This window comes from Schistocerca cancellata, chromosome 7 (genome assembly GCF_023864275.1).
Source record: "Schistocerca cancellata isolate TAMUIC-IGC-003103 chromosome 7, iqSchCanc2.1, whole genome shotgun sequence".
Classification (NCBI taxonomy): Eukaryota; Metazoa; Arthropoda; class Insecta; order Orthoptera; family Acrididae; genus Schistocerca; species Schistocerca cancellata.
Genome location: NC_064632.1, coordinates 503,011,938 through 503,036,926, shown reverse-complemented (window position 1 = coordinate 503,036,926; position 24,989 = coordinate 503,011,938). Strand labels below are relative to the sequence as shown.

The 24,989-nt window shown below is 44.6% G+C and overlaps 1 protein-coding gene across 1 annotated transcript in view; it reads right to left on the bottom strand.

The window, feature by feature from the left end:
- Nucleotides 1-24,989, bottom strand: part of LOC126092866 (facilitated trehalose transporter Tret1-like) — a 63,453-nt gene that overhangs the window by 15,964 nt on the left and 22,500 nt on the right. The window contains exon 3 of the mRNA XM_049908597.1: nt 16,787-17,066. Coding sequence (XP_049764554.1) covers nt 16,787-17,066 — 280 coding nt within the window. The remainder of the gene's footprint in view (nt 1-16,786; nt 17,067-24,989) is intronic.

The window sequence follows — 24,989 nt, the reverse complement described above, 5'->3', positions numbered from 1 at the left end:
ATGTACCTGATGAACACGGACGTTAATAATCACACCATTTGACAGCAGTTTAACAGCGCCACAGTGGGTCACGCCCATGTAGAACACATTTCAAAAAAAAAAAAAAAAAATTAAAAATAGTTGTAGTCTTCGGAATTGAATAAATTATATATCTATTAAAAGCAGATTCAGAAAACGCAAAAAAGTAAAAATTGAACTTTTCATGATTTTGAGCCTTTCCGGAGCCCCTTAATCAGACAGAAGTCATAAAATCGAAGAAACTGCGCCCTGAGCGAGTGCACTCTTACATGCAAATAACGGCTAATATTGCAGAACATTTTTCTATTTCATTCACAATAAGATGTGTGCTATTTGTTCTTTCGGAAATTTCTGAAAGAACAGACTCCATTTTAATCCTGCACCAACTATGAATCAACACACAAAGGAATTAGTGACATTAGCTGCCAGTGGGCATTGATTAATATCAATGAGGCAAGTTGAAAATTTGTGCTGCACCGGGATTCATACCCACGCTGAACACAGAGGTAACCATAACCGCAAGGACAGCCCCAGCACCCTTCCCATCAGACCCAAATTCTCAACTTATATCACACACTACTGATGTACACTATGTGATCAAAAGTATTCGGACACCTGGCTGAAAATGACTTACAAGTTCGTGGCACCCTCCATCCGTAATGCTGGAATTCAATATTGTGTTGGCCCACCGTTATCCTTGATGACAGCTTCCGCTCTCGCAGGCATACGTTCAGTCAGGTGCTGTGAGGTTTCTTGCGGAATGGCAGCCAATTCTTGATGGAGTACTGCACTAAGGAGAGGTATTGATGTCGGTCGGTGAGGCCTGACGCGAAGTCGGCGTTCCAAAACATCCCAAAGCTGTTCTGTAGCATTGAGGTCAAAACTCTGTGCAGACCAGTCCATTGCAGGGATATTATTGTCGTGTAACTACGCCGCCACAGGCCGTGCATTATGAACAGGTGCTCTATCGTGTTGAAAGATGCAATCGCCATCCCCGAATTGCTCTTCAACAGTGGGTAGCAAGAAGGTGCTTAAAACATCAATATAGGCCTGTTCTGTGAGGGTGCCACGCGAAACAACAAGGGGTGCAAGCCGCCTCCATGCAAAACACGACCACATCATAACACCACCGCCTTCGAATTTTACTGTTGGCACTACACACACTGGCAGATGACGTTCACTGGGTTTTCGCCACACCCTCACCATGGCGTCGGATCGCCACTTAGGGTACCGTGATTCGTCACTCCACACAACGTTTCTCCACTGTTCAAGCGTCCAATGTTTATCCTCCTTACAGCAAGCGATTCGTTGTTTGGCTTTTACCGCCGTGATGTGTGGCTTATGAGCAGCGGTTCGACCATGAAATCCAAGTTTTCTCACCTCCCGCCTAACTGTCACAGTACTTGCAGTGGATCCTGATGCAGTTTGAAATTCCTGTGTGATGGTCTCGATAGATATCTGCCTATTACACATTACGAGCCTCTGCAACTGTCGGTGGTCTCTGTCCGTCAACAGACGAGGTTGGCCTGTACGCTTTTGTGCTGTACGTGTCCGTCCACGTTTTCACTTCACTATCACATCGGAAACAGTGGACCTAGGGATGTTTAGGAGTGTGGAAATATCGCGTACAGACGTATAATACAAGTGACACCCAGTCACCTGACCGCGTTCGAAGTCCATGAGTTCCGCGGAGCGCCCCATCCTGCTCTCTCACGATGACTAATGACTACTGAGGTCGCTGATATGGAGTACCTGGCAGTAGGTGGCACAATGCACCTAATGTGATTATCAGAGTAGCTCATCAGAAGATTATCTTGCGAATTTGTCACCGTATAGGGTAGGGTAAACATAGTCATGTGTAGGGACTGTGGTTGTTGTGAGCGGACGCAAGGAGAATTGGCCACTCTTCGGGGGCAGGTGGAGGCTTTGTCTGTTAGGCTCATCGAGCTCGAGGCGCAGGCGTCGGCTCGTAGTGGCGTTGGGGCAACTGTGGTGAGACCTATGCCTACTTCGGTGGCCTTGGAATCACATGGAACCCCTGATGTCGCTGCGTCTTCCGGCAGTGAGCATCTTACCGGTCAGCCATCACTCCAGGGTGAATGGCGGACAGTGGTGGGCTCGCGCGTGCCTGGCCGAAAGGCGAAGGTGGGATCTGGCCGCGTGGCGGCTGCCTTATCCCTTTCCAACAGGTACGGGGTGCTTCCTAGTGGTGATGACATCGTTTCCGAGCCACCACAGGATGCCTCGCCTGTTGGGCCAGTGGCCGATTCTCCGGCAAGGTCCCGACAGTCACAGAGGGCGGGCCTATTAGTTATAGGGAGCTCCAACGTTAGGCGGGTTATGGAGCCCCTCAGGAAAATAGCGGGTAGGTCGGGGAAGAATGCCAGTGTGCACTCGGTGTGCTTGCCGGGGGGTCTCGTCCGTAATGTGGAGGAGGCCCTTCCGGCAGCTATTGAACGCACTGGGTGTGACCGGCTGCAGATAGTAGCACATGTCGGAACGAATGACGCCTGCCGCTTGGGTTCTGAGGCCATCCTTGGTTCTTTCCGGCGGCTGGCTGATTTGGTGAAGACAACCAGCATCGCACGCGGAGTGCAAGCTGAGCTTAATATCTGCAGCATAGTGCCCAGAGTCGATCGCGGTCCTCTGGTTTGGAGCCGTGTGGAGGGTCTAAACCAGAGGCTCAGACGACTCTGCGACTATAATGGTTGCAAATTCATCGACCTCCGTTATTGGGTGGAGAACTGTAGGGCCCCCCTAGACAGGTCAGGCGTGCACTACACACCGGAAGCAGCTACTAGGGTAGCAGAGTACGTGTGGCGTGCACACGGGGGTTTTTTAGGTTAGAGGGACCCCCCCTTGGGCGAAACGATAAAATACCTGACGGCTTACCAGAGAGGACATTATCATCGTTGATAAAGAACGTCCGTCCTCAGAGACCAAAAACAGGAAAAGTTAACGTAATATTCGTAAACTGCAGGAGTATCCAGGGCAAGGTTCCTGAATTAGTATCTCTTATTGAAGGAAATAGTGCGCATATAGTATTAGGAACGGAAAGTTGGTTAAAACCGGAAGTGAACAGTAACGAAATCCTAGACACAGAATGGAATATATACCGCAAGGATAGGATAAACGCCAATGGTGGAGGAGTATTTATAGCAGTAAAGAATTCAATAATATCCAGTGAAGTTATTAGCGAATGCGAATGTGAAATAATCTGGGTTAAGCTAAGTATCAAAGGTGGGTCAGATATGATAGTCGGATGCTTCTGTAGACCACCTGCATCAGCAACCGTAGTAGTTGAGCGCCTCAGAGAGAACCTGCAGAACGTCGTGAAGAAGTTTCGTGATCATACTATTGTAATAGGGGGAGACTTCAATCTACCAGGTATAGAATGGGATAGTCACACAATCAGAACTGGAGCCAGGGACAGAGACTCTTGTGACATTATCCTGACTGCCTTGTCCGAGAATTACTTCGAGCAGATAGTTAGAGAACCAACTCGTGAAGCTAACGTTTTAGACCTCATAGCAACAAATAGACCGGAACTTTTCGACTCCGTGAATGTAGAAGAGGGTATCAGTGATCATAAGTCAGTGGTTGCATCAATGACTCCAAGTGTAATAAGAAATGCCAAGAAAGGAAGGAAAATATATTTGCTTAACAAGAGTGATAGGGCACAAATCGCAGAATATCTGAGTGACCACCATCAAACGTTCATTTCTGAGGAAGAGGATGTGGAACAAAAATGGAAAAAATTCAGAAACATCGTCCAGTACGCCTTAGATAAGTTCGTACCGACTAAGGTCCAAAGCGAGGGGAAAGATCCACCGTGGTATAACAATCATGTACGAAAGGTACTACGGAAACAAAAAAAGCTTCATCATAGGTTTAAGAGTAGTCGAATCATAGCTGATAAGGAAAAGCTGAACGAAGCGAAAAAGAGCGTAAAGAGAGCAATGAGAGAAGCATTCAACGAATTCGAACATAAAACATTGGCAAACAATCTAAACAAGAACCCTAAAAAGTTTTGGTCATATGTAAAATCGGTAAGCGGATCTAAATCCCCTATTCAGTCACTCGTTGACCACGATGGCACCGAAACAGAGGACGACCGAAGAAAGGCAGAAATACTGAATTCAGTGTTCCGAAACTGTTTCACTGCGGAAAATCGTAACACGGTCCCTGACTTCAGCCGTCGCACGGACGCCAAAATGGAAAATATTGAAATAAACGATATCGGAATTGAAAAACAACTGCTATCACTTAGTAGCGGAAAAGCATCCGGACCAGACGAGATACCCTTAAGATTCTACAGTGATTATGCTAAAGAACTTGCCCCCTTTCTATCAGCAATTTATCGTAGATCGCTGGAAGAACGTAAAGTACCTAGCGACTGGAAGAAAGCGCAGGTCGTTCCCATTTTCAAGAAGGGTCATAAATCAGATGCGAATAATTATAGGCCTATTTCGCTTACGTCAATCTGTTGTAGAATAATGGAACATGTTTTGTGTTCTCGTATTATGACGTTCTTAGATAATACAAATCTCCTTCATCATAACCAACATGGATTCCGCAAACAGAGATCATGTGAAACTCAGTTCGCCCTATTTGCCCAAGAAATTCACAGTGCCGTAGACACTGGCGAGCAGATTGATGCCGTATTCCTGGACTTCAGGAAGGCATTTGATACGGTTCCGCACTTACGTTTAGTGAAAAAAATACGAGCTTACGGAATATCGGACCAGGTTTGTGATTGGATTCAGGATTTCCTAGAAGAAAGAACACAACATGTCATTCTTAACGGTTCAAAATCTGCAGATGTAGAGGTAATTTCGGGAGTACCGCAAGGAAGCGTGATAGGACCTTTATTGTTTACAATATACATAAATGACTTAGTTGACAACATCGGTAGCTCCGTGAGGCTATTTGCAGATGACACGGTTGTCTACAAGAAAGTAGCAACATTAGAAGACTCGTACGTACTCCAGGAAGACCTGCAGAGGATTAATGCATGGTGCGACAGCTGGCAGCTTTCCCTAAACGTAGATAAATGTAATATAATGCGCATACATAGGGGCAGAAATCCATTCCAGTACGATTATGCCATAGGTGGTAAATCATTGGAAGCGGTAACGACCGTAAAATACTTAGGAGTTACTATCCGGAGCGATCTGAAGTGGAATGATCACATAAAACAAATAGTGGGAAAAGCAGGCGCCAGGTTGAGATTCATAGGAAGAATTCTAAGAAAATGTGACTCATCGACGAAAGAAGTAGCTTACAAAACGCTTGTTCGTCCGATTCTTGAGTATTGCTCATCAGTATGGGACCCTTACCAGGTTGGATTAATAGAAGAGATAGACATGATCCAGCGAAAAGCAGCGCGATTCGTCATGGGGACATTTAGTCAGCGCGAGAGCGTTACGGAGATGCTGAACAAGCTCCAGTGGCGGACACTTCAAGAAAGGCGTTACACAATACGGAGAGGTTTATTATCGAAATTACGAGAGAGCACATTCCGAGAAGAGATGGGCATCATATTACTACCGCCCACATATATCTCGCGTAATGATCACAACGAAAAGATCCGAGAAATTAGAGCAAATACGGAGACTTACAAGCAGTCGTTCTTCCCACGCACAATTCGTGAATGGAACAGGGAAGGGGGGATCAGATAGTGGTACAATAAGTACCCTCCGCCACACACCGTAAGGTGGCTCGCGGAGTATAGATGTAGATGTAGATGAATGTGAAAAAGGTATGTTGTTGGGGTGTCCGGATACTTTTGATCACATAGTGTAGTGTGGTGTCTGAAAGAACAAACACCACATATACAGGGTGTTACAAAAAGGTACGGCCAAACTTTCAGGAAACATTCCTCATACACAAATAAAGAAAATATGTTATGTGGACATGTGTCTGGAAACGCTTAATTCCCATATTAGAGCTCATTTTAGTTTAGTCAGTATGTACTGTACTTCCTCGATTTACCGCCATGATTTCATACGGGATACTCTACCTGTGCTGCTAGAACATGTGCCTTTACAAGTATGACACAACATGTGGTTCATGCACGATGGAGCTCCTGCAAATTTCAGTCGAACTGTTCATACGCTTCTTAACAACAGATTCGGTGACCGATGGATTGGTAGAGGCGGACCAATTCCATGGCCTCCACGCTCTCCTGACCTCAACCCTCTTGACTTTCATTTATGGGGGCATTTGAAAGCTCTTGTCTACACAACCCGGTACCAAATGTAGAGACTCTTCGTGCTCGTATTGTGGACGGCTGTGATACAATACGCCATTCTCCAGGGCTGCATCAGCACATCAGGGATTCCATGCGACGGAGGGTGGATGCATGTATCCTCGGTAACGGAGGACATTTTGAACATTTCCTGTAACAAAGTGTTTGAAATCACGCTGGTACATTCTGTTGCTGTGTGTTTCCATTCCATGATTAATGTGATTCGAAGAGAAGTAATAAAATGAGCTCTAACATGGAAAGTAAGCATTTCTGGACACATGTCCACATAACATATTTTCTTTATTTGTGTGTGAGGAATGTTTCCTGAAAGTTTGGCCGTACCTTTTTGTAACACCCTGTATAGTGAAGGTGATGACGGTCAATGATACCTGAGTAATGTGGCTAATGATGAAGGGCACTACATCAGTAGACGTTGGGAATCTGAGTGTGACGGGAGGCGCGCTAGAATAGTTAGCGTAGTTGTGGTGACCACTTTGCTCGGATGGAGTACTGGTCAGCGCCATCAGTTTAGTAAGTAGTAGATCCGGGTTCGATTCCCAGCCTGGAACAAATTCTTAATTTGCCCCATTGATATAAATCATTGCCCACTGGCAGCTAATGTCTTTAATTCCTCCTCGTCTTGATTTATAAGAACAGCACAGGATTTGTTACAAATGTGAGGATATGGAAAAACAGGACGCGAACGTTCTATCTTCGCCTGCGTAACTTTGTGTCCCTAATCACAAGACGACGACGAACTGACAGAATTCTCAACAGTACTGTAATTCATCTTAGGCTGTTACCGCCGATCCAAAATAACTGATATTCAATTACAAGAAATTATACGAAGGGTGACGCGCCTGTGATAAATCTACAATGTGCCGTTGCCTTGAAACAGCATCCTACCACACCACACAAGTTATAATGCTAAAACAACGAAATACGGGAAATCAGTGTGGCTTTTCCAAAGTTGTCGACTGTCTGCATCGCATCGAGTTGCATTTCATTTGGGTGCTACAAACGCGACCCGGCGTGAGGCTGCGGTCGGAAGGCGTACAATAGGAGAACTGTCAGGGGAAATCCTTCAGTGTTCCGGAGGCAGGAAATGGCTTCCGTTCTGAGCGCGGCAGAGTGTGGTGGATGATGGAGAATATTCGTATTGAGAGACTATGTAGCTATACAAGACACATAAAATAAACAACAGACAGAAGTGAAGAGCGTAAAAGGACGCAAGTACTGAAGACAAACGTCTTTGCTTTGGAGCAACTACTTAAGAAATTATGCTATATGAAGTGCATTGGATCTTATAAAATTTTTACTTTTATTATTATTAATTAGATTGTGACTAATAATGTATCGTTGATCAGCTCTTGTTAAGGGCAATCAATTTATCTGCAAAGACTTTAAGTAAGATACCTGATACAGATGCACTAGCACGAACTAATGGAACAGTACAATTAATCATAGAGGTAAAATACGCCACCACTATTAATTTGTCTTGACAAACGAAAACTTTTGTTACAACATAAATAAAAGAAGCTTCCTGTGTAATAAAGCTGTTTCCTGAAACATCATTTTTGTCATATAAACTTTACTCAACGTACTGTCTGAGTATTTTCAACATACCTCATTAAAATATCTAAACATTAATTAATATTCTAATTATTTATTTTACTTATATTTGTTTTATGTTTTAAGTTGTTATTTTACGTCTTACATTCCTGGCTTTTTGGTTATTTAGTTTTCAAAAGATAATAATGTTAATCTGTAAGGAAATGCTTAAAACAACATTTTTTTGCACCATACACATAAAACGAACGAAATATCTTCACATAATACGCACGACGGAGAAGGCAATTAAAACAAAATTGACCCAGATTTCGAATTTTCACAGGTGATTCTCTAAACGTCTTGATTTGTATCAGACATATGTCAGTACATTGGTAAGGCTTGGCGAAGAGAACTGATTACGTACTAGTGATTGCAGCTTCTACGGTCGCAGGTTCGAATCTTGCCTCCGGCATGGATGTATGTGATATCCTTAGTTAGGTTTAAGTAGTTCTAAGTTCTAGGGGACTGATGACCTCAGAAGTTAAGTCCCATAGAGCTCAGAGCCATTTGATTGCAGCTTGATTGTATTGTATCTCAAATGGTGATTGACATCATAATCATTCCACAAAACTAGGTCTGAAAATTTTCTCACAACATTCTTCCAAATATCGAAAGCCGTATACTTCCGCGGCTGTATCTGTGCCATCGAGACCTCTGGGATCAGCGGATGTTTCTTGTCCTTGGATAGAGCGTCAACACTTTTTTTTTATCTGACCACCCGTCTTTTCACAGTTTTAAAAGAAACTACTAGTGAATTTGGACTGAGGATTCGAGAATCTCTTTTTGAAGGTCGAAATCTTCTTGTGACAACACCGAAATCTGGTAAACGAATGTCTGACCGGGCCAAAAGATATTTGAAAGATGATTTCTTTGCCAGTATACAACTTTCGATGTCGGAAGAAATTTATGAGAAAACTTTCTGTTGAATGATTATGATGTCAGTCTCCACTTGAGAAACAATAAAATTAGGCTGCATTCACAGTATATAATTAATTCTCTCCGCTAAGGCTTACCAAAGTGCTGAAATATGCCTGATACGAATCAGGATATTTAGAGGATCAATCGTGACAATTTGAAAACCTGCTGAATTTCGTTTTACATTGGCTTCTCCACCATTTCCACTAGCGCAACGATCCCAGCGCCGCATTCAAACTGAGAATTATCTGTAGCGGCCAAACATTTGAAGATGAGTCTTCATTGACTCTAAAGCTAATTATTAAAATATTATAGTATTTTTTTAAAAAAAGATAGTGTAAAGCGGCTGGTTGTAGTATTAATTCAAAGCATCCGCTAGAATAAATACTCTGCCTGAAAAAAAGTCAAGCGTCCTGTACAGAAAAGGGGGTGGGGACGAACGAAATGAAACTTCACGGGTTGAGACAATATGTGATGTTCTTCTAATGATTACAAAATCGAGTCAAATTGAGAATGAACTTGGCAGTACGAGCCTACTTATTAGTATGACCTCGCACACCCTCAGACCTGGAAGCACGCATTGATTCTGTTGGGAAGAATGTCACAAAGTCATTGTATACTCTTCTGAGGCAAGCTGGCCACAGCTGTAGTAAGTGGTCCAGTATATCGTGGATGCTGGCACTGGGACAGAGCTGACATCCGAGCTGGTCCCACAGGTATTCTGCAGGGAACAGATCTGAGGATCTTGCTCGCCTCGAGAGTATGTCAACATGACGGGGACAGTGCATAGAGACAGGTGCCATGTGTGGCCGAGCATTGTCTTGCTGAAAAATAACACCACGATGCTGTCACGCGAGCAGTAATACGTGAGGACGCAGGATATCCATAACGTAGGTTTGTGTTGTCAGTTCCCTCACTCGCTACAGTCGTGATCTGAAATCATAGCCGATGGCTCCACACTTCATGACGCCAGGAGTGAAACCGCTGTCCCTCTCAAAAACTTCGTAAGTATGAACTCCCTCCTCTCTCCGTCCGAACAGGCCTTGGAAGGTCACTGGGTGCGGATATGGAAGGGGAGGTGGTCAGCGCAGCGCTCTCCCGGCCGTATGTTGTTTACGAGACCGGAGCGGCTGGCTACTTCTCAATCAAGTAGCTCCTCAGTTTTCCTCTCAAGGGCTGAGTGCAACCCACTTGCCAACAGCGTTCTGCCCATCCAAGCGCTAGGCCATCACCTCGGTGATCTGATGGGAACGGGTGGCAGGGCCGTTGGCGTCTTGTAAGTAACCTCTACCAAAGAAGCCGCCATTATCGCTAACGATGGATGTCTGGACAGTGCGAAACAATGCAACGTCATTCGTCTGCATCTTCCCGATCACAGCACCACTCCAAACGCAGCAACTTTTGTTGTAGTGTTAATGGCAGCGTTTACATAGGACGGTATTCCCTAGATTGGCTGCTGCCAGTATGTGATCAATGGTGCGAGAACACAGAATGTTACATGGAGTCTACCTGTTCTGCGACGGCAGGCGCAGATGTGAAGCCGAATTTGGCAAAAGCCTCAGAATAATCTAGCTTTGTACTTTACAGTTGGATAAAGTCCTCAGTTATTTGCTGGATGTATTCGAATCTCTGTAATCCCCTACAAATTTTACTCTCTGTAGCTCCCTGTAGTACCATAGAAGTACTGATGTCTTAAGAGATGTCCTACCATCCTGTCCCTTCTTCTTGTCAATGTCTTGCATGTCTTCCTTTCCTCGCTGATTCTTCGGAGTAGCTCCTCGTTCCTTGCCTCATTAGTGCAACTAATTTTCAAAATTCTTCTGTAGCATCACATCTCAAATGCTTCGATTCTCTTCCGTTCTGGTTTGCCCACAGTCCATGTTTCACTACCACACAATGCAAACGTATATTCTCAGATATTTCTTCCTCAAATTAGGGCCTATGCTTGATACCAGTAGACTTCTATTGGCCAGGCATGCCCTTTTTGCCAGCGCCAGTCTGTTACTTGTGTTGTCGTCCTTCACGGGTTATTTTGCTGCCAAGAGACCAGAATTTCTTAACTTCATCTACTTCGTGATTATACACTCCTGGAAATGGAAAAAAGAACACATTGACACCGGTGTGTCAGACCCACCATACTTGCTCCGGACACTGCGAGAGGGCTGTACAAGCAATGATCACACGCACGGCACAGCGGACACACCAGGAACCGCGGTGTTGGCCGTCGAATGGCGCTAGCTGCGCAGCATTTGTGCACCGCCGCCGTCAGTGTCAGCCAGTTTGCCGTGGCATACGGAGCTCCATCGCAGTCTTTAACACTGGTAGCATGCCGCGACAGCGTGGACGTGAACCGTATGTGCAGTTGACGGACTTTGAGCGAGGGCGTATAGTGGGCATGCGAGAGGCCGGGCGGACATACCGCCGAATTGCTCAACACGTGGGGCGTGAGGTCTCCACAGTACATCGATGTTGTCGCCAGTGATCGGCGGAAGGTGCACGTGCCCGTCGACCTGGGACCGGACCGCAGCGACGCACGGATGCACGCCCAGCAAATTAGGGACACTGTTGCTCCTGGGGTATCGGCGAGGACCATTCGCAACCGTCTCCATGAAGCTGGGCTACGGTCCCGCACACCGTTAGGCCGTCTTCCGCTCACGCCCCAACATCGTGCAGCCCGCCTCCAGTGGTGTCGCGACAGGCGTGAATGGAGGGACGAATGGAGACGTGTCGTCTTCAGCGATGAGAGTCGCTTCTGCCTTGGTGCCAATGATGGTCGTATGCGTGTTTGGCCCCGTGCAGGTGACCGCCACAATCAGGACTGCATACGACCGAGGCACACAGGGCCAACACCCGGCATCATGGTGTGGGGAGCGATCTCCAACACTGGCCGTAAACCACTGGTGATCGTCGAGGGGACACTGAATAGTGCACGGTACATCCAAACCGTCATCGAACCCATCGTTCTACCATTCCTAGACCGGCAAGGGAACTTGCTGTTCCAACAGGACAATGCACGTCCGCATGTATCCCGTGCCACCCAACGTGCTCTAGAAGGTGTAAGTCAACTACCCTGGCCAGCAAGATCTCCGGATCTGTCCCCCATTGAGCATGTTTGGGACTGGATGAAGCGTCGTCTCACGCAGTCTGCACGTCCAGCACGAACGCTGGTCCAACTGAGGCGCCAGGTGGAAATGGCATGGCAAGCCGTTCCACAGGACTACATCCAGCATCTCTACGATCGTCTCCATGGGAGAATAGCAGCCTGCATTGCTGCGAAAGGTGGATATACACTGTACTAGTGCCGACATTGTGCATGCTCTGTTACCTGTGTCTATGTGCCTGTGGTTCTGTCAGTGTGATCATGTGATGTATCTGACCCCAGGAATGTGTCACTAAAGTTTCCCCTTCCTGGGACAATGAATTCACGGTGTTCTTATTTCAATTTCCAGGAGTGTATATCCTGATTTTAAGTTTTTCGCTGTTCTCATTTCTGCTACTCCTCATTAATTTCGTCTTTCTTAGTCTCACTCAATGTTCTGTACTCATTAGACTGTTCATTCCGTTGAGCAGATCCTCTAATTCTTGTTCACTTTCACTGAGGATAGCAATATCATCAGCTACTTTTATCATTCTCATCCTTTCAGCTTGAATTTTAATCCAACTCTTGAACCTTTCTTTTGCTTTCGTCATAGCTTCTTCGACGTATAGATTGAAGAGAGGCGGTGAAATAGTACATCCCTGTCTTATTCCATTTTTAATCTCAGCATTTCCTTCTTGGTCTTCGACACTTACTGTTCCGCCTTGGCTCTTGTACATATTGTATATTAACCGATTTTCCTTATAGCTTCTCCGTATTTTTCTCAAAATCTCCAACGTTTTGCACTATTTGACGTTGTCGAACGCTTTTCTCAGTTCGACAAATTCTTTGAATGCTTCTTGGTTTTCCTTTAGTCATGCTTCTATTATCAGCCGCAACGTCAGAACTGCCTCTCTGGTGCCTTTACCTTTCCTAAAGCCAAACTGATTGTCATCTAACACTTCCCCAATTTTCTATCTTGTTGTTGTGGTCTCCGGTCCGAAGACTGGTTTGATTTTTATTTATTTATTTATTTATTTTAAATTTTACACGTCCAGTTCCTTAGGACCAAATTGAGGAGCAAATCTCCAAGGTTATGGACGTGTCAGTACATGAAATTACAACATAAATGTAATAACAGATATAATCAAATGTTTATGAACCCAAAAAAAGAAAGCCATAAGTTTACGTAAACGCAATCAACAATATAACGTAGGAATCAGATTAATTTTTCAAGGAACACCTCGACAGAATAGATGGAGTGATCCATGAGGAAATTCTTCAGCTTCGATTTGAAAGCGCGTGGATTACTGCTAAGATTTTTGAATTATTGTGGTAAATGGATGCAGCAGTATACTGCTCACCTTTCAGCACAAGTGTTAAGTAAGTGCAATCCAGATGCAGATTGGATTTCTGCCGAGAATTAACTGAGTGAAAGCTACTAATTCTCGGGAATAAACTGATATTGTTAACAAGAAACGACAGTAGAGTATATATATCTTGAGGGACCAGTGTCTGAATGCCCAGACTAGTGAACAGGGGTCATCAAGAAGTTCGCAAACTTAGACCACTTACTGCCCGAACCGCCCGTTTCTGAGCCAAAAATGTCCTTTGAGAATAAGAAGAGTTACCCCAAAATACACACATCAAAAAAGTTTCGCATCACCTCGGTTCCGAGAGTTACGGAACTTGTACAGAATACTGGAATAGAGATCATCATAAACATCATTTCCCCCCTTTTTATTTCTCATGAAAACCATACATTGTACGTTGTACCAGCATACAGCGAGACCTTCAGAGGCGGTGGTCCAGACTGTTGTACACACCGGTACCTCTAATACCCAGTAGCACGTCCTCTTGCATTGACGCATGCCTGTATTCGCCGTGGCATACAATCCACAAGTTCATTAAGACGCTGTTGGTCCAGATTGTCCCACTCCTCAACGGCGATTCGGCGTAGATCCCTCAGAGTGGTTGGTGGGTCACGTCGTCCATAAACAGCCCTTTTCAATCTGTCCCAGGCATGTTCGGTAGGATTCATGTCTGAAGAAATGCTCGCCACTCTAGTCGAGTCATGTCGTTATCCCGAATGAAGTCATTCACAAGATGTGCACGATGGGGGCGCGAATTTTCGTCCACGAAGACGAATGCCTCGCCAATATGCTGCCGATATCGCATTCACGTATCGTACAGCCGTTACGGCGCCTTCCATGACCAACAGCGACGTACGTCGGCCCCACATAATGCCACCCCAAAACAACAGGGAAACTCCACGTTGCTGCCTCAGTGGACAGTGTGTCTAAGGCGTTCAGCTTGACCGGGTTGCCTTCAAACACGTCTCCGAGAATGTATGGGTGAAGGCGTATGTGGCACTCATCGTGATGCCAATCCTGAACGGTCAATTCGACATGTTGTTGGGTCCATCTGTACCGCGCTGCATGGTGTCGTGTTTGCAAAGATGAACCTCACCATGGACGTCGGGAGTGAAGTTGCGCATCATGCAGCCTATTGCGCACAGTTTGAGTCGTAACACGACGACCTATGGCTGCACGAAAAGCATTATTCAACATGGTGGAGTTTCTTTCAAGGTTCCTCCGAGCCATAATCCGTAGGTAGCAGTCATCCACTGCAGTAGCAGTAGCCCTTGGGCGGCCTGAGCGAGGTATGTCATCGACAATTGTCCCTTTGTGTCTCCTTCATGTCCAAAGAACATCGCTTTCGTTCAATCCGAGACGCCTGGACACTTCCCTTGTTGAGAGTCCTTCCTGGCACAAAGTAAAAATGCGGACGCGATCGAACCGCGGTATTGACCATCTAGGCATGGCTGAACTACAGACAACACGAGCCGTGTACCTATTTCCTGGTGGAATGACTGGAACTGACCGGCTGTCGGCCCCCCTCCTTCTAATAGGCGCTGCTCATGTACGGTTGTTTACATCTTGGGCGGGTTTAGTGACATCTCTGAACAGTCAAAGGGACTGTGTCTGTGATACAGTATCCATAGTCAACGTCTATCTTCAGGAGTTCTGGGAAGCGGGGTAATGCAAAACCTTTCTCAGTGTGTGTGTTACTTGTTGTCGGACGGCAGGCCCAGATATGAAGCCGTATGTAGCAAAAGCTTTAGAATTATCTAGGTTTGTATCTTATATCTGGATAAAGTCTTCAGTTATTGAGAACTTTTAACACTGCAGTGCGTCAGCAATCGTGAATAATTTAATGATTATAAAGAATCCGCCTCGATTGCGAATTGAAACCGGATATTGACCTAGGTTTCGACGCTGATAACCACGCCTTCTTCGGAACACACTAAAACTACAAACTGCCTAAAGAGGCATGGTCCAACATTAATACAGAACGTCCAAAAGGGCAAAAGACTAGCATAAGATGTAAAATAAACGGTACGTGTGTACCATGTCAATAGCTGTACTTAGGTCAAATGTTCGGTGGGTCGCGGGCTCTCCGTTATTTGCTGGATGTATTCCATCTCTGTCTTTCTCTACAGTCTTTACTCTCTATAGCTCCCTCTAATACCATGGCAGTACTGAGGTCTTAACAGATGTCCTACCATCCTGTCCCTTCTTCTTCTCATGTCTTCCATACATTCCTTTCGCCGCCGATTCTTCCGAGTATTTCCTCGTTCCTTGACTCATTCAACATTCTTCAACAATCCGAAGGGCCATATATGAGAGATCAACGCTGTTAAGAAATACGTTTAATGGGAAATACAGGGTGTTAAAAAAAGGTACGGCCAAACTTTCAGGAAACATTCCTCACACACAAATAAAGAAAAGATGTTACGTGGACATGTGTCCGGAAACGCCTAATTTCTATGTTAGAGCTCATTTTAGTTTTTTCCACCTACGCTCAATGGAGCGCGTTATCATGATTTCATACGGGATACTCTACCTGTGCTGCTAGAACATGTGCCTTTACAAGTACGACACAACATGTGGTTCATGCACGATGGAGCTCCTGCACATTTCAGTCGAAGTGTTCGTACGCTTCTCAACAACAGATTCGCTGACCGATGGTTTGGTAGAGGCGGACCAATTCCATGGCGTCCACGCTCTCCTGACCTCAACCCTCTTGACTTTCATTTATGGGGGCATTTGAAAGCTCTTGTCTACGCAACACCGGTATCAAATGTGGAGACTCTTCGTGCTCGTATTGTGGACGGCTGTGATACAATACGCCATTCTCCAGGGCTGCATCAGCGTATCAGGGATTCCATGCGACGGAGGGTGGATGCATGTATCCTCGGTAACGGAGGACATTTTGAACATTTCCTGTAACAGTGTTTGAAGTCACGCAGGTACGTTCTGTTGCTGTGTGTTTCCATTCTATGATTAATGTGATTTGAAGAGAAGTAATAAAATGAGCTCTAACATGGAAAGTAAGCGTTTCCGGACACATGTCCACATAACATATTTTCTTTCTTTGTGTGTGAAGGTTTGGCCGTACCTTTTTGTAACACCCTGTATATCCCCGCGAAATGGTTAAGTGCCTCGTTCCCAAATCTAATTCCCTCTGCATCACCTGATTTAATTCAGCTACAATCCACTATTCTTGTACCGTTTTTTGTTGATGCTCGTCTTATATCCTTCGTTCAAGACACTGTCCATTTCATTCAACTGCTCTTCCATGACCTTTCCCATCTCTGACGGAATAACAATGTCATCGGCAAATCTCAAAGTTTTTATTCCTTCTCCCTGAACTTCTTATTCAAGTTTTTTCTTTGGTTCCCTTTGCTGCTTGTTTACTGTACATTTTGAATGACATCGGGAATAGGTTACGACCCTGTGTCACTCTCTTTGTAACCACTGCCTCCCTTTCGTGCCCTATTTTCTTAGAAGTTTTTTGATAGCTTCGCGCTCTTTTGTTGCAGGTAAGTGGATGTGAGCGCCAGCCGCACGCACCTGCCGGGCCTCCGGGTACTGGCGCTTCTTGGCCAGCCAGTAGGGCGTCTCAGGGAGGAAGGCGAAGCCGACGGTGAAGAGCAGAAGCGGCACCAGGTTGAGGTAGAGCACCACCGAGTAGGGCAGGTAGGCGCCCACCACGTACGAGAAGAGCACGCCCGAGTTGCTGATCAGCCCCAGCAGGCAGCCGAGCGCGCCGCGCACCTCGTTGCTCGCGATCTCGCTCACGTAGATAGAGGGCAGCACCAGCGACGCCGCCGCGTTGATGCCCGCCAGGATCCTGCCGAATCCAAATGTCTCGCCTGTAGAGGAAGGTCACGTAACCGACGGGGTCAAGGGGAGAAAGGCGGATGGTACTGTAGCAAAGGTAAAGGCGCCAGAGGGGCTGCTCTGACGCTGCGGTTGATAATGAAAGCAAGACTGAAGACAAGTCGAGACGCATTCATACGATTTGTCGACCTGTAAAAAGCGTCCGAAAGTGTAAATGAAGCAAGACGTTCGAAATTCTGAGAAAAGTAGGCTAAGCTATAGGGAAAGAGGTGTAATATACAATAAGTACAAGACACAAGAGGGAATAATAAGGCTGGAAGACCAAGAACGAATTATGACGGAAATAAAACAAATATTCAGCAGGGGGATTGAAATTCAAGGTGAAAGGATTTTAGTAACAAGATTCGCTGATGACATTTCTATCCTCCGTGAAAATGAAAAATAATTGTAGGATCTGTTGAATGGGATGAACAGTGTAATGAGTACAAAATAGAGACTGAAAGTAAACAAAAGAAAGACGAAAGTAATGAAAAGTAGCAGAAATGGGAATACCTAGAAACTCAACATCAAAATTTGTGATCACGAAGTACCGGGTGATCAAAAAGTCAGTATAAATTTGAAAACTTAATAAACCACTGAATAATGTAGATAGAGAGGTACAAATTGACGCACATGCTTGGAGGGACATGGGGTTTTATTAGAACCAAAAAACAAAAAAAAACAAAGTTCACAAAATGTCCGACAGATGACGCTGGACAGCAAAACGTCAGTGACTGCGCATGACAATCGTGTATAAAAGGAGCTGTAATGAGAGAGAGAATCAGATGCGCCAGCAGTCGCAGCATGTTCACAATACCTGAAAAGGCGCTTTTAGTGAAGCTGTATTATCAGAATGGGGAATGTGCTAGTTCAGCGTTACGATCCTATCGCCATAGGAAGGGGATTCGAACGGGTAAAGGTCCGTTGACAAATGCAGCTGTCGCGAGAATGATTTCCAAGTTCGAAGTCATGGATTATTTGGACGATAGACCCCGTAGTGGCCGACCGAGCACACGGCGTGATGCTGCTGAGACAGTTCAGGAAGAAATGGAGACTGTAGCGGGTCCGTCTATGCACGGGGAAGTCAGCGCTCGTGCAGTCGCACGTCGCACCGGCATTCCATATACTACTGTTTGGTTAGCACTGAGGCGTACCCTCCGAATCTATCCGTACAAAATCCATCGGCATCATGAACTGTTACCTGGCGATTTAGTGAAGCGGAGGGCATTTTCGGTGTGGGCGTTTCAAAAGATGGCGGAAGATGACGACTGGTTGCGTAACATGTTGTGGACCGACGAAGCTCATTTCACGCTCCGAGGGTCTGTCAACGCCCACAACTGCAGAATTTGGGCTACCGAAAATCCTAGAACTGTCGTGGAAATTCCACTGCACGACGAGAAAGTCACGGTATGGGTTGAATTTACCACATCTACAGTTATCGGGTCTTTTTTCTTCGAGGAAATGCGTGATTCTGGTTTTGTAACTGCTACCGTGACGGGTGAGAGGTACGCCGATATGTTACAGAATCGCATCATCCCCAGCCTGGCTGATAAACACCTGCTGGAACGTACGATGTTTATGCAGGATGGCGCTCCACCCCATATTGCTAGATGCGTGAAAGGTCTCTTGCGCGCGTCGTTTGGTGATGGTCGTGTGCTCAGCCGCCACTTTCGTCATGCTTGGCCTCCCAGGTCCCCAGACCTCAGTCCGTGCGATTATTGGCTTTGGGGTTACCTGAAGTCGCAAGTGCATCTTGATCGACCGACATCTCTAGGGATGCTGAAAGACAACATCCGACGCCAATGCCTCACCATAACTCCGGACATGCTTTACAGTGCTGTTCACAACATTATTCCTCGACTACAGCTATTGTTGAGAAATGATGGTGGACATGTTGAGCATTTCCTGTGAAGAACATCATCTTTGCTTTGTCTTACTTTGTTATGCTAATTATTGCTATTCTGATCAGATGAAGCGCCATCTGTCCGACATTTATGAAATTTTAATTTTTTGGTTCTAATAAAACCCCATGTCATTTCAAGCATGTGTGTCAATTTGTACCTCTCTACCTACATTATTCCATGATTTATTCAGTTTTCAAATTTATACTTACTTTTTGATCACCTGGTACAATAAGTACAAGACCCAAGAGGGAACAATAAGGCTGGAAGACCAAGAACGAAGTGCTCGGAATAAAAAGGGTGTAAGAGATGGATGTGGTCTTTCGCCCCTTCTGTTCAATCTATACATCGAAGAAGCAATGACGAAAATAAAAGAAATATTCAGCAGGTGGATTAAAATTCAAGGTGCCGGCCGTAGTGGCCGAGCGGTTCTAGGCGCTTCAGTCTGGAACCGCGCGACCGCTACGGGCGCAGGTTCGAATCCTGCCTCGGGCGTGTATGTGTGTAATGTCCTTAGGTTAGTTAGGTTTAAGTAGTTCTAAGTTCTAGGGGACTGATGACCTCAGATGTGAAGTCCCATAGTGCTCAGAGCCATTTAAAAATTCAAAGTGAAAGGGTTTCAGTAGTAAGATTCGCTGATGACATTGCTATCCTCCATGAAAATGAAAAAGGATTGTAGGATCTGTTGAATGGAATGAACAGTGTGATGAGTACAGAATACAGACTGAAAGTAAATAAAAGAAATACGAAAGTAATGAGAAGTAGCAGAAATGGGAATATCGAGAAACTGAACATCAAAATTTGTGATCACGAAGTAGATTAAGCTAAGAAATTCTGCTACATAGGCAGCAAAAAACCCATGATAGACGAAGTGAGGGCTGGCAGCTGTGGCCGAGCGGTTCTAGGCCTTTCAGTCCGGAACCGCGCTGCTGCTACCGTCGCAGGTTCGAATCCTGCCTCGGGAATGGGTGTGTGTGATGTCCTTAGGTTAGTTAGGTTTAAGTAGTTCTAAGTCTAGGGGCCGATGACCTCGGCTGTTAAGTCCCATAGTGGTTAGAGCCATTTGAACCGTTTTGAACGGTGTGAGGTGGACATAAAAAGCACGCTAGCACTGACAAAATTGGCATTCCTGGCCGAGAGAACTCTACTCGTATCAAACACAGGCCTTAATATGAGGAACAGATTTCTGAGAATGTACGTCTGGAGCACAGCATTGTATGGCAGTGAGACATGGACTGTGGGAAAACCGGAACAGAAGAGATTCGAAGCCTTTGAGATATAGTGCTGCATAAACGTGTTGAAAATTAGGTGGACAGATGAGGTAAGGAATGGGGACGTTCTCTGCAAAATCGGCGAGAAAAGGAAAATTGAAAAACACTGACAAGCAGTAGGGACAGAAAGGAAGGACATTTGTTAAGACATCAGGGGTTAACTTCCATAACTTCCTTGGTACTAGAGGAAGCTGTAGAGGGTAAAAAGTATAGAGGAAGACAGAGATTGGAATACATCCAGCAAATAATTCAAAACGTAGGTTGCAAATGCTATTATGAGATGAAGAAGTTGACACAGGAGAGGAAATTATGGCGGGCCTCATCAAACAAGCCAGAGGACTGATGACTGAAAAATAAAAACGCTCTTTCGAAATCATAACTTATTATGAAGACTATATAGGAATATTCTTCACACTAAATAATAGAGCAACACGTTACTTGTTGGTTAGTTAGTTACATGTTCCATACATAACTTGAATGATCGTTTTATCGAAATAACGTGGAACAAGTCAATTTACGGTATATGTGGCATGATTAGTGGTAACAGTTATAAACACATTATTTTGTTAGTCTTACTCAAGCAACTATTTTCTTTGGCAATCAGTTTTCTGCATGGAATGAAAGGAATTGGCAAGGAGAAATGATCTTATATCAGATTTAAAATTTTGCTGCCTGTCAGACGTTTCATGTTGTTGGGCAAATGATCAAAGTATTTTCTTGAAGCATAGTGAACTCTTTCCTTAGCCACTGACAGATTTAATAACCTAAGTGTATAAATTAAATTAAGGCAGTGTCCTGACTGACTGACTCATTATTGGCCAGCTCAAATAGCTAAGGACAGAAACCTGAAATTTGGAGAAGGTATGGGTCTTAAACCGTAGACGTCGTTTAAGAAGGGATTTTTCGAAATTCCAACCGTGAGCATGATACATCAGACTGATACGGGTTTTGTCCGGCCCTTTATCAGACTAATATATTTTTTATTATGTTATTCTTCTCATCCCAATTGCTTATAGAGCGCGGGGAGAGTACCTAGCTAGTACTGTAATTTTGTCTTCACGGTTCCAACAGAAGCGATTCGTAGGGAGCTCAACGATATCCCTACATGTTTCACATATGCTGCTTATTGAAATGTTGTAAGCAGGCTTCCTCCTTGTAATTTGCTTCTGTCTTCAACGTCTTTTAATTCAGGTTCATCGACATTTCCGTGACACTCTCCCGAGAGTCAAACGAACGTGTGACGATTCGTGTCGCCCTTATTTGTATACTTTCAATATCCTCTGTTAGTCCTGTTTGGTGTTGGTTCCACATGCTTGAGCAATAAGAGGATGAAAGTTCTTTATTTTAAATGTCGCTATTAAGGCAATTTTGAAGCTAGATCTATGAAAACTGGTATTTGGTTTCGCAGTCAGAAATAAAGAAATGTCTGTTTCAGTGGTTCTGGAAATACTGGGTGAAAGGTTTTTTTGGTAATAAATCATTATCAAAGAACTGCTACAGTACTTTTAAAGATAGGTCTATGAACACTGTTATTTGATTTCACGGTTGCAAATAAGAAAATGCGTATTTGAGTAGTTTTGGAAACTGAATCCCTGAGGAGAAGAAACAGGAAATGAGAGTTTTTATGAAAATATTTTATTGTGAAAGCAACTATGAAAATTTAAGTTTGTCTTCTCAGTTAGAAATTAAAACAATATGTGTTTTACTGTTTTTAGAAATTCAGTCCCTAGCAGCTGAAACAGGGGGCTGAAAGTTTTTATCGAAGTAAGTCATTGTGAAAGCGTTTTTGAAGAAAACTCTATGAAAATTTGTATTTGGCTTTTCTGTTGGAAGTAAAACATACATTGTGACTGTTTTTGGAAACTCAACCCCCAAGGGGCTGAAACGTAATAAGAAAATATTTTATAGTAAAAGCATTTTTAAAGCTAAGTCTTTGAAAATTGGTGTTTGGCTTTTAGGTTAGATCTGAAAAAATACTGTCACTGTTTTTTGGAAATTCAACCCCTAAGAGGGTTTTCCCACAGTTGGTCTTCAGACCAGCCTGTGTTTGAGTGTACCGATCTTAAGAGTAAGGTTCCCTCCATGTTATCCTGTGACAAATAACGCACGTAATTTAATGTTCAACCACGTTACAGTGTAGAGCCCAGTACGTTTTCCTATGCCTCCCCGCCCCCCTCATCTGTCCATCAAAGCTTTTAGTAATGGTGTTTTCGTATTTCTGTAGGATGAATGCTTGAACTAAATTTTTTTACTACGTTTTATCTGTTTCATTTACACGTTCCCGTTCACTTAGTTAGGTACAGCTCTTGGTCAAAATTATGGAATCACCGCGAGAAATGCATTCTTGATCATAAATGAAGGTACTAGCCAAGACTGCAGATTGCACTGTTGTATTTGACCACGAACGGCAGGTCGGAATAGTGTTCTGTGTACTTGTGAGTGCAATACATCGCAGTTAAGTGAATTCGAACGTGGGTAAGCTGTTGGTGCTCGTATTATGGGTCTCTACCTCCGTAGCCGACGGTCAATGCGACAGACACTTATGCGGGGGACACGGATACGATTCCTAGGACTACCAGGGATTTTTTTCTTTGTGAGAGAACTGGACAGGATGCACTCAGTCTCGTGATGAGAACTGAGGAGCTTCCTGATTTTGAGTTAGCTGCTCCAACGTCGAAACGACGACAACGGCCGGGAGTACGGTGTGCTGACCACGTAACGCTTCATATCGCATCCAATGACGAATGCTGAGGATCACACGGCGGTCGGTCGATTATCGCCTTGTCTACAGGGCATTATCACGAGCCTTCTTTTTTCTGTATGAGATGTGCTTCCGAAATACAGGTGGCCGAAGCGTTTGGTGTTCAAGAGGCACCATATTGAAGATTTATACCGCATACCAGGAAATCAGAAAAACAGCATACGCTAAGTCACAGCGCGGAAGAAAGTATGTGTTGAGTGATAGTGACAGACGGTCATTGAAGAGGATTGTGACGGAAAATAAGAGGACAACAGCTGCAAACGTCGCTGCAGAACTGAATGTCGGACTCACAAACACTGTCAGCAGCCAAAATAACACGAATGGAGCTCCGTCAGCAAGGACTTTAGGGGAAAACTCGAATTTCAGAAACTACCCACAGTTTGGATTCCGTAGAAACACTGGAACACGTGAGGCAATACTGACCTTACGACTTATCTTAGAAGAAAGATTAAGGAAAGGCAAACCTACGTTTCTAGCATTTTTAGACTTAGAGAAAGCTTTTGACAATGTTGACTGGAACACTCTCTTTCAAATTCTAAAGGTGGAAAGGGTAAAATACAGGGGGCGAAAGGCTATTTACAATTTGTACAGAAACCAGATGGCAGTTATGAGAGTCGAAGGACATGAAAGGGAAGCAGTGGTTGGGAAGAGAGTAAGACAGGGTTGTAGCATCTCCCCGATGTTATTCAATCTGTATATTGAGCAAGCAGTAAAGTAAACAAAAGAAAAATTCGGAGTAGGTATTAAAATCCATGGAGAAGAAATAAAAACTTTGAGGTTCGCCGATGACATTGTAATTCTGTCAGAGACAGCAAAGGACTTGGAAGAGCAGTTGAATGGAATGGACAGTGTCTTGAAAGGAGGATATAAGATGAACATCAACAAAGGCAAAACGAGGATAATGGAATGTAGTCGAATTAAGTCGGGTGATGCTGAGGGAATTATATTAGGAAATGAGACACTTAAAGTAGTAAATGAGTTTTGCTATTTGGGGAGCAAAATAACTGATGATGGTCGAAGTAGAGAGGATATAAAATGTAGACTGCCAATGGCAAGGAAAGCGTTTCTGAAGAAGAGAAATTTGTTAACATCGAGTATAGATTTAAGTGTCAGGAAGTCATTTCTGAAAGTATTTGTATGGAGTGTAGCCATGTATGGAAGTGAAACATGGACGATAAATAGTTTAGGCAAGAAGAGAATAGAAGCTTTCGAAATGTGGTGCTTCAGAAGAATGCTGAAGATTAGATGGGTAGATCACATAACTAATGAGGAAGTATTGAACAGGATTGGGAAGAAGAGAAGTTTGTGGCACAACTTGACCAGAAGAAGGGATCGGTTGGTAGGACATGTTCTGAGGCATCAAGGGATCACCAATTTAGTATTGGAGGGCAGCGTGGAGGGTAAAAATCGTAGAGGGAGACGAAGAGATGAATACACTAAGCAGATTCAGAAGGATGTAGGTTGTAGTAGGTACTGGGAGATGAAGAAGCTTGCACAGGATGGAGTAGCATGGAGAGCTGCATCAAACCAGTCTCAGGACTGAAGACCACAACAACAACAACAACAACAACAACACTCACAGTGATGCAAATGCCCGTAACAGGAAAATATGGTGCCGAAGGCATAAAACCTGGACTGCGCAGCGATGAAAGAAAGTCATTTGGTCGGACGAATCTTGTTGCACGCTGTTTCCAACTTCTGACCGAGTTTATGTCAGATGAGTGAAACATGGCAAGTGTTCGTTTATCATTTGGGTTGCCATGTCGTTGTAATCAATTTCCCCCTCTCCCCCCCCCCCCCCCGTCCCGTAGAAGGTCCCATTATTGTCAAGGGTTATAACACCATCTCTGCTGATCAGAATCCCCTAGCACAATGTTTGTTCCCCAAGGTGTTGTTGTGCGGCCCTGCTACGCAGCTCACGTCGTCCAGGACTGGTTTTGTGGGCTCGAGGAGGAATTGTC